Source organism: Plasmodium malariae, assembly GCF_900090045.1.
Source record: "Plasmodium malariae genome assembly, chromosome: 8".
NCBI classification, from domain to species: Eukaryota; Apicomplexa; class Aconoidasida; order Haemosporida; family Plasmodiidae; genus Plasmodium; species Plasmodium malariae.
Window position 1 is genome coordinate 368569 of NC_041782.1, and position 11697 is coordinate 380265.

An 11697-nucleotide genomic window follows, 5' to 3' on the forward strand; every position below is an offset into this window, starting at 1 on the left:
AAAACGTTCAAATTGATAATATAAATATTAAAAAAATCTATTTTAAAAAAACCAGAAAAAAACAAATTTTATAGAGGAAATTAAATGAAATATTACCATGTAAAACAAATGAAAGAAATATTTTTTTAAAACAATATACGTAGATGAAGATACATTTATTTATTATTTTAATTATAATTACAGTTGATACAAGTATATGTCTATGTATATATGTTTGTATACATAGTTTTTAAATAATATTAATACAAAAAATAATATTATAAAGCCAAATTTTTCGAGGAAATATACGTTATATTTTAGGGTTTTAATAAAAACATTTACTTCAGTTGGTTTGGTGTTCTTGTAACCATCAGGACCTCATCGAACACGCCTTCGTTATCATAAAGTTCATTTTCATCATCATCTCTGTGTTGCTCTTTTATATAGATATCATTACCAATCATTTCTTGATGCTGCTTCTTTGTTTCTTTCATTTCTTCTTTTTTATATTTTACTTCTTTATTACTTTTTTCGTTTTCTTGTTTCTGAGGTTTATTAGACTTTGATGATGTACTGGACACATCTTCTAAATCATTGGAACGTAAATAATCTTTATCATTTAAGAATTTTTCTTTTTTATCTATTCCATCAAAAAATGAATTATCATCTACGTAAAAAGAGTAATCAGCTTTTGTTAAACGATCATATTCTTGTGGTGTTAATGTAGGTATATTCCCATCCAAATTTTTAATAACAGGATGATATTTAACCTTTTTAGCTTCAATCCTAGCTTTTAAAGACTCTTTCATAAGACCTCTTTTTTTAATATTTAATAAAGTTTTCTCTGTAAACTTTATTAATTCGTCAGTAGTATATTTTCTAAAATTAGTTTTAATAATGTTATTAACATAACGTTCAAATACATTATGAAATCTGTTCATAAAACGAATAGGTTTTATAAAAAAAAAAGAAAAGTTCTGATAAAAAGCATAATATCGAAGAAGTGGAAATAAAAACATAACACAAGATAATCCGTTAATCAGTTGTAAAATAAGAATTTTTGAGAAACTAAAAGTTAGTGGTTTTAAATTAGGGTTTGTAATTGTAACATGAGAAGTTTGTTCATTTAATTTATGAGTTAGCGATACAGGAAAAAATCTTGCACTATCAAAGAATAAATTAGTAGCCATATGTATACCAAGGAAAAGTAGAGGATGGTTAGGTTTTGCCTTATCAATTAGATTATTTCTTATATTACTATATTCACTGGGATTATCCATTACATCGTTAAATCTCAATATTGCAAAACCTACAACAAGAGGTACAAACTTTTTATCAACAAATTGATCCATTTTCATCGAAGAATAATAAGTAGAACTAGCTACTGCTTGACTTTCACATAAAAGACTTAAATTATTTAAATTTAATAATGAAAACACTTGAGAACATAAAATAAAATAGTTTGAGAAAATAAATGTTTTTCCATATTTTAATTGTGTTATTGGTTTTTTCGCATAAGGAGGCAAAAGACTATTTGTTATGTTATCCATTATACTACCATAATATACATACGCAAATTTAAAAAAGGCTTTTTCATTTACTGTTAAACCAAGCATTTCTTCTTTCCCATATGTTCTATCAAGCTCATCTGCATAATTACTTAATTTTGTGGAAAACATCATTTGAAATGTAGAAAATAACGTTTTTGAAAAGAATCTAGATGCCATGGAATTATGGAGTTCTTCTAACCTTTTCTCCTTACTCATTTTTGAATAGTTATTTGAAACATTTAAAAAAAACAAATTATTTAAACTCTGTCAAAAAAAAAAATAATATAATGTAATTTATATGTCATCTTTAAAAAAGGTGGACAAATATGAAAACTGGAAAGAAGAAAATTCCAGAATGAAATAACATAAAAGCTGTGCGAAATTAAACCTCAAATATTTATATATATATGTATATGTGAAAATATATATCTTACTATTTTATCATTTCTCCTATGTACATGAAAACTACTTTCAATTTTTCTAAAGAGTAAATAAACAGACTGTAAAAAAGAGATATCTGAAAAGATATTTTTATTCATTTTATAAATTGAAAATAATTCATTACTGAATTCCTTCAAATAGGTTTTATTTATTGTGAATCCGTATATCATACCATACTTATAAAAATTTAAAGTGTTACCAGCAATTGAATGCATATAATAATAAAACTTATTTGTAAGCTTTATTGCTCTAGGTGTAGCTGTTAAATATTTTCTTAAATTAAATATATCTGCAAAAAAAATTAGATCTTTATAATTCTTTTCATACATTTCATAGGAATCCTTCATTAGCATTATTTTATTATTTATATTGAAAACATTATAATCCTTATATAAATTTTTTACATGCCTTTGATTAAAATATGATTCATATGCTTTTTCTATATACTTTTTCATATGTAAAACCCAATTAGAATATTTAGGTGCTTCAAATCTTTGTGAAAGAACTTTTTCATGCATTCGTCTTCTTATACTTGGGTCATCATAGCATAAAAAAAAGAAACCTAGGCTAGAATTGTAAAACCAGTATAAAAATTTGTTCTCAATTAACATAGATAAAGGATATAAACGCTGTTCTCCAGTTGGTGGTTCATTAAGATTATGAAAAAAATCTAATTGTAAAAAGGAATTTACATGAACCATGAATCTAATACTTTTTTTCATTTTCTCTATGGCATCAGAACTTAGCATTTTCTCTAATTCTAAAATGGGAAAAATGATAACGTACATTTTTAAAAATTATATATACATACATATATATATGCATAATTATTCAAATATGTATTAGAAAAATATAGAATAAAAAAGTAAAAATAAAATTATAAATAGATGAAAAATATAAATCTCCCTTTATTTTATATCATACTTTCTACTAAATTAACAGCTAAGTTACTTCTTATATATAATGTATAAGCTTTTTTCAAAGGAGATGGAAACCAATAATTTGTAGTAATAGTTTTATTGAAGTTGTCCTCCTTTTTTAGATTTAAATACATAGCTTCTCCTATATTTTTATTGGCAATGTCTACAGATTAAGAAAACACAAATTTTTATTTTTTATAATAAAAAATTGTAGAAATAATTTCAAAAAAAATTCCATTCATTATTTTTCTCTTTTTATTTATTTATTTATTTTTTTAATGACAGTATAAAATATTTTATATTATCATCATAATATTATTTAATATTTTTTTTATTAATTTCGTTTTGTCCAAAAAAATATATTCTATGACTTTTACTATTTGTTTTTTACCCTTATAAGAAGCAAGTCTAAGTAATAATAAAAATGTGTACCAATTTATATCATTTGTTAAAAAATTATCATATTCCTCATAGATGTTCATATTTCTTATTAATGTACTTATATTACTTATGTTAATAATTTTTGTGGTGTAAATATAAAACTTTTGCAACATTGATGACGTATCCTCATGTTTCGAGTTAATATATGTGAATGCTCCCAAGCAAATATTACACTTAGTAGATTTACTCAGTTCATATTCTAATTTCGTATTATCTTTTTCTTCTGATGCTATATATTTATTTTCTGATGAATTACATTTTTCAACGCCTATAAATTTACAATTATTCATATTTATATTTTAGTCATATAAAATTGTTATTATTATATAAACAAAATTAAGAAATTCTTTTTCTCTATTATTAAATAAAAATTTTTGTATTGTTTTTCTTTAATCCTTAAAATTTACACTGCAGTAAATTATCAATCAGATCTGAGATATTAGATTCTTCGTCAAACGATAACTCGATAGCTATAAACAAATTAAAATATATGAATGATAACTAAATATCATTTAAATATATTACAATATGAAAACTTTACCTAATTTGTTCATAAATGAAATTAATGCATATCGATTTCAAGTATTTTTCTCTTTTTTCCTTTACCATTGAAGTATCCAGGTAAGTAAAGAGAACTCACATAAGCCATGCTTTCATTATCTGTTAAAAATTATACATATTCATAAATAAATATATATTATTATTATGCGAGAAAGTATAAAGAATTAATAAAAATAATATAATGGAATAATTGTATAGACAAGATAATACTATGTATACAAAAATTACTTAAAAGTCCAGTTAAATTTAAAAAGTGCATATATAAAATTTGTTTTGGAGTGAACTTATTATAACATCTTGAAAAATACACAAAGTTGGTGTATATGCTGAATGGGTTTAATGAATCATTATCAGATTCGCTGCTGTTTAAAATAGTTAAGTCTTCATCCTCAACTGCAAATTGTCTACTCTTATATATGTTACAATTAGTTATATCCGAGCATATAAATTTGAAAAATTCACTCTTTATATGTGTATGTTCTAAAAATAAAAGAGGTTTAAAATCCTCTTGATAAGCATTCGTAAGGAGAGACATTTGATATTTATTAAAATAGTGTACCAAGAACTCTAATATATTACATACATCGAATTCTGACTTTCTTTTATCCTTCAAATAATTTATTCTTCTTTTTTCTTCTACATCATATATACCTTCTACATTACACATTGAATCAAGTGCCCTAAACCTGTCCGATATGTTGAAACTTAATAATTTTTCCCAACTAAAAAATTTGAATTTTCCATGTATAAAAAATTTATCATATTTACTAAGAGCTAACTTTAGGATAAACAAATGTCCTAATGCTATAAAGATAAAAAAAAAAACAAATGAAAATAAAAAAGGAAATTAAAAAAAATAAAATAAAATAATCTATTCTATATTTACAAATACTATCATAATAATACCTATAAGATGAGAACCAACTAAGTTATACATCGATATGCCAAAATGAGCAGACAAATTATCTAACTTGTTCATGAAATCAATATTATCATTTGTTGTAAAAAATAAATCATTCGAATTCTGTATTTTTAACAAATCATCACCTATTATTAAATATGAATATACATTTTTTTTTGGATTTATTTCCTTTATATTATTAATATAATTTAAAATACTTTGAAAATATGATTTAGAATATAATTGAGAATTCTCTTGTTCTTGTTTTTCATCCTTTTCCATGAAGATATCATTTAATATCATCAGTGATTTTTTTAAATCTTTTGTTTCTCTATAAGAATTCATGGGTATTAATAAAAATATAACAATTTTTAAAGATCTTAAAAGTAAACTTCTTTTCTTATATAAATCAGCTTTTTCTGAGTTATAAGTTTGCACCAATTGCTGTTTCGTAATATGCTCATATTTTATTAAATCCTGAGCGTCAGCCCTTACACTAGGTATTACCTTACTAATTTCATTTTCTGTATTAGCATTATGCTTAATTAAGGTAAAATTAGACATATTCAGATATTCTGAAACACCTGGTTTTAATATGGGTAATTGTAATTCATCATGTTTGAAAAATTCTATTATTAGCTTTTCTGCTGTTAATAAATTATTATATAAATCATCATTGTCAATCATATATTTTAACTGTTTAATATTATCATTTTCACTTAAATAACATGTTATCTTTTGTTTTATAAGTATAACCCCAAGCAAAATGAATATAGGTACATTAAGAAGTTGCATCATATTTTACAATTATATTTCTGTATAATGTTTAAACTCAACTCATATATTAAGTTCATTAACGTAAAAATTTTAATAGGAAAAAAAAAAAATACTAAAAATATACTGAAGTGTGTTCCATAATATAATGTTACAGTCGCATTGAAAGAGAATAAATAGCTGTAAAAGCTTTTTTTGTTTCTTTATTAATTATATATATTTTTAAGAATACATGTCTTCTTTTGATACATTAGGGTTATATCAAAATACGTACAAATAGCTAAAGTACAAATTGATTTTACTCTCTTTAATTTTTCCTCTATAACCATTATGCACTTATAAGCTCAAAATTGTTTCATTTAAAAAAATATTAATTTTTCAATTCTGAATTAGTAAATTTAAAAAAAATATATACTTCACAACCATTTTTTATATAAATTAAATATTTTTAAGAGCAAAAATATCTTTTTAATTCTCAATACAAAAAAATATTAATAAAATAAACTAAATTTTGACATTTATTTTTTAAAGCAAAATAAATAAAAATATTATGCATAAACAGTACAATAAATAAAATTCATACGCATTTAACTTTTTTTTTTTTTTTATTGAAAAATTTCCAAAAAGAACTCTTTTTGCACACACTAATATTTTTTAGTATTTTAAGTGAAATAAATTATTACGTTAATTCTGTGTTACAAGTAGGTATTTTATTTAATTATGTATTTTCCCCAATTTTTTTTTTTTTTTTACATAAGAAAAATATATATATACCAATATATTCATATATTAAGGCGTGTAATGTTATTTTAAATTGGTTTTAAACATAAATTCTTTTAACTTGAATTATATGGAATTTTATAAAAGAAAATAGAAAACGAATTAAGGATATTTAGTTCTTTAATATTAAAAAAACATATAAATATATAAATAGTTGAAATACATCTTTTATTACAAATATAAGAAAAAATAATATAAAATATAGTTATTCTGTTATCATATTTAAACATTGTAAGTATATTTACCAAAGAACATAAGATTAATGATGAAATAAAGAAAGTTATTAATTCATAAATTATATTTCTTAATTTTTTTTTTTATTTACTTTTTATTAATATACTTTTAATACACCGTAGTTTTCAACTATATTGTTTTGACTTTACACATATATGATTTTTTCAGTTCTTATATATTCAGTATATCTTATGTTCGAAGGGTAACCCAATAAAATAATATTCAAATCCTTTAAGAAATTGTTATTTCCTTCTATTTCAATTAACTTATTCTTTGTTTTTTGCCATTTTTTATATTCCCCTCAATATATCTTTTTCTGCTTATTCTCTTTTTTATTTTTTCTCCTCTTTTTATTTTCTTTCTTTTTGTATTATTATAGATTTAAATCTACTTCCGTATTTTCCTCATCCTGAAGAGTCATACTTTTATTATTAATATATTTATTAATACTACTATCATTTGAACACGAATTATTATCATAAGTCCTATCTTTATATTTAGTTTTGTTATATTCTTTAGAATTCCATAACATTTCTAAAGAGTGTCATATTACTCATAATACACAACATTAAAGCACACATTACATGTTTTTTTTATGTATCCTTAGCTCAAAACTTTCATATTGTATTCTTAATTTTAGAAGATGTTGACTATATTCAATATTATACTAAAACTGTACTCACAATAAATAAATAAACTTGTATAATAATTTACCAACCGTGCATATCTTAATAACAGTGTTTTGTTTATTCGCTCTAATTTTTTTTTTTTTATTTCTGTTTTTATGCAAATTGTTAGAATTCATTTTAAAAGTTTTATCCGTAGTATTGTTATAATTATATATTTTTTCATGAATAAAATTGTATTAATATTAACTATCATGTTTTCCTAACTTTTTCTCAGTGATTTATCGAATGGTTTTTCTAAAATGCTCCTATTCATCTTTTAAAATTCGTCACGTATATCTCGTTCATTTGAGGAATTTTTCCTTTCACTAGAATTTTAGAACCTATCAAATTCATGTTATATTTTTATTTATAACATTAACTGAACTAGATCGACATTTCATATGCAATTTTTCACGCATAAACGGATAAATTTTAAACTTAAAATATTGATCATAGTATGTGTTAAAGTTATTGTTTGTTTATCCACTAAAAATATGGGAATCAAACGAGAATTTAAAAAGTTTATTTTTCTTTCTCTAAGCTACCATATTTATACGTTAATATTTTTCATAATCCAATTTATTTAACTTTAATATTTTTAATTTATGACGGTTTTTATTAAAATATATATTGGAGCTAAAAACCTGAATTCGTAGTATATTTGTTTATATTTTTTACAACTGCAATAATAAAGTCTATATGTTTTTCCGTATAAAAATATATATCAATTTTTCGTGCATCAAAAAAGATATAATCATTTGTCCTATTCATAAATTATACTTGTAAAAAATATCATACATATCCGTCGTTTCGTTAATATCATTTTTACGTATAATAATATAAGATTAAGATAATATTTGAGTTTAGATACATTTTCATTCATCTATAAACATTTTCAATAATATATTATTATAATAGTTTCATTCATGGTGACAAAAAAATTTGTCCGAATTTTTAATACTACAGTGTCCATTATTTATTCTCCCATTATATAAAAAAGGAAATTTCTAATATTACAAAAATTTCAATTCTTATACCATAGAGAAAATGGTGACCCTGAAAAAATTAACTTCAAATTAAAAATTTTAACCAATTTTTGGACTCATTAATTTTATTTCTATTTTATTGCCTTCTTAAATGAAATATGAATTGATAATATATAAATATATATAATAAATATATCATTTAAAATATTTCTTTTAAAAAAAATACATTTTTTACTTTTCAGTACCTACGAATAAATAAAAACCCTTGGAAATGCATACCAATATTGTTATATTTATACATAATTCTTTATACTATAAAATTATCTATATATAATGATTTATTACCCATTATCTCATGACTATTATAATATTTGCCATTTCTATGATATCTCATCATATACACTTAATCCATGGAAAAAGCAGTAATTATATCCTTACATTCATTATTTTTTTCTCATATAATTTTTATATATTTATAATGGTTATTAATGATATTTATATATTTTATGTTTTCATATCTATATTAACTGCATAAATTCATAACATTTCTACATTATTAGTAAATTCTCAGAGAACAAATCCAAAAATTTCTTTTTTCATTTATTATCCATGCTAAACAATATAAAATCTTTTAATTATTTATCAATCCCTCATTATGAATCAATTAAAAATATATATAAATATATATATATATATATATATATATATATATGTCCATATATATATGTCCATATATTTACTTATTTAATAATTCTCTTAAGTTATAAAAAATAAAAATAAATAAAGTTCAATGAACTTATTAAATATATTCAATTTTAATTAAAATAAGTATTAATAACAATTAAAAACAACTAATAACATTATAAAAATCAATTATTATATTTTTAACTTTTATTTAATGAGTTCCAAAACAATATTATCATTTTTGAAGTTCCGCGCATTTTACAATTTAAGCTTTAAAACATTTGTTTACAATAATAAAAAAGTGTTCAGAAGTATATTTTAAATTATGTATCTTTTTTTTACCATAAATAGCGTCTAATTGTGAAAATTTAATAAAGAATAAAATTTTGATACTATATTATTTGGTGAATTTAATGACTTAAATTGAAAATTTTATTCTAAGGCCTTTTATTATATTGCATATATACTATAAGAAAATATTGCTAAATATCAAAATAAATATATTTCTAAATATATAAAATATATGTTCATTTTTGAAGTAAAGCTTTTTCAAAAATAAAAAGTTAAAATACAAATACTATTATTTAAAAATTAGAAAAAAAAGAAATAAATAAAAAAGAAAAAAATGGTTGAAAACAAAATACATATTTTTAAACTTTTATTTATATTAAATTTTTTTCTTTGAAAGGAGATATACGATTTCACTATATATATATATATATATATATATATATTTATACAAAGTTTTAAACGTGAATTTTCCATCTACAAGTATAGTTGTTTCATAACAAAACAATATATCCTATATATAATAATGATCAATTATAATGAAATATTTTATAATTTTTTACTAAATGCTGAGCTTAAAATATTGTTTATGAACACTAAATTTTCGCTTTTTAAAATATATTATGATGATTACAACAAAATAAAAATTATATCGTACAAAATTTATTACAATTTATAAATTAATTTCTTTTGTACATTCTTACTTCCACATGCTTAAGTTAAATATCACATACATCAATAATTTGTAATAGTTAATTTCCTATAAAAAGCAAAAATTATGCGAATCAGATTATAAATACCTACAAACAGATTGCATTGAACTGGAAGTATGTACTGTATAACCCTTTTGTAAATTATCAAAGAGTAAAAATATAATACACTACAAACATATATGGAAAGTCAATTATACAATATTATAACAAATATATTTAATATTTCACATGAATAATGTATTAAATGCACTATTCTAAATTATATGGATTCGTAGTTTAGTATTTGTTTTATGTGGTTGACGTTTTTCGTGTTCATGTTTATGTTTAGATTTGAAGGTTTAGAATTAAAATATCAGATTATGCATTATAAATTGTAGATAATTATTGAAAGAATATATACAAATAAGTATTTTAATTAATTATTAATTGTTCCATCTAGGGGATTTTCGTTAAACTATCTTAATTACGAATTTTATATATTATTATTTTAAAAATCCTCTTTTTAGTACATACATAAAAATAATGAGAAATGATATTTGATAGTTTACTATTATTAGTAATATTTTCAATAGTTATATATAGATTCATACTGCTTAATTTAATAAGATAAAAATATTGTAATTTTATGCAAACACAACATTTAAAAATAAATATATCAAGCATAGTAAAACAAAACATGATATAAATAATTAGATAATTCACAAATATGTATATATATTCCATTGTAATAAAGGTGATTATTTCCAGTGAAAAAAAAAATATATAATCTTAAGAATAATTATTAACTTAAAATTTTTAATAATAAATATAAAAATTAACTATCTACAATAATATATAAATGTTACGAAAACAATATATTATCAAAAAATTGTAATTTTATACAAAAAAATATAAGAACAATTAAAAGTACAAAAATTTTTAATAAAACGAAGAGACTACTACTACTTACATATTTTAGGCAATACAACAAAGTCCCTATGAATAATTAAAGTAACACGTAAATATATACATATTTGGAATAAGTTCTTATTAGTTTTACATTTAATACAAAGTATAATGGAAAAAGTAAATATCTTTGACAAAATGCGAAAATTATAAATTATTTAACGTAAACTGAGAGCACCAAACAAAATAAGAACAAATTAAATTCACCAGGAAATACCTAAGAAAAAAAATTAATTACAATAATGATAATAATAGAAAAATTACATATGGGTACATAATTTACACAGCTTCTTTTTTCTCTTCTTTGATAAATGTATAATGTTAAAAAATTATAAATAACTTCTATATACAATAACTATACCTTAATTCATCAAAAAATCACAAAAGGAAATTCATAATATATAGTTACTAATATATTATTGAGAATATTGATTTACATATATATTCTAATTCTTTCATTATTTTTTACAATATTTTTACTAAACATGTTCTTTTTCCGCGTGCACAATAATTTCATAAAGTATTTAAAATTCTTAGGGTCTCTTCTCCATTTTTGATAAAATATAATTGAATAAATATCCTATAAAATACATTTTTAAAATGCAATGTTAGAAAATAAAATATAAAATATAAAATAATTACAATAATTTATATCCATTGTAATCTTTTTACTATATCTAAATAGCTAACATCATTTTTCTTACAGTTGTACATAAGCTTAACTTCACAATATATTTATACATGTAATCATATTAACAATTAGTAAATATAATTCCTTTTATATGAGAATAAAAATATGCAATAAGCAAATAGGCATATATAAAAATAGGAT

At 20.9% G+C, this 11697-nt stretch overlaps 1 protein-coding gene across 1 annotated transcript; it reads right to left on the reverse strand.

Annotated features, from left to right (window-relative positions):
* Positions 1 to 317: 317 nt before the first annotated feature.
* On the reverse strand, positions 318 to 5591 carry PmUG01_08017100 (cytoadherence linked asexual protein, putative; the record flags this gene model as incomplete). The annotated part of the gene is made up of 8 exons (XM_029004323.1): positions 318 to 1793; positions 1964 to 2730; positions 2895 to 3053; positions 3282 to 3599; positions 3739 to 3801; positions 3938 to 3991; positions 4121 to 4696; positions 4799 to 5591. The coding sequence occupies 8 exons, from the start codon at positions 5589 to 5591 to the stop codon at positions 318 to 320; spliced, it is 4206 nt and encodes a 1401-aa protein (XP_028861023.1).
* Between the last annotated feature and the right edge of the window lie 6106 nt (positions 5592 to 11697).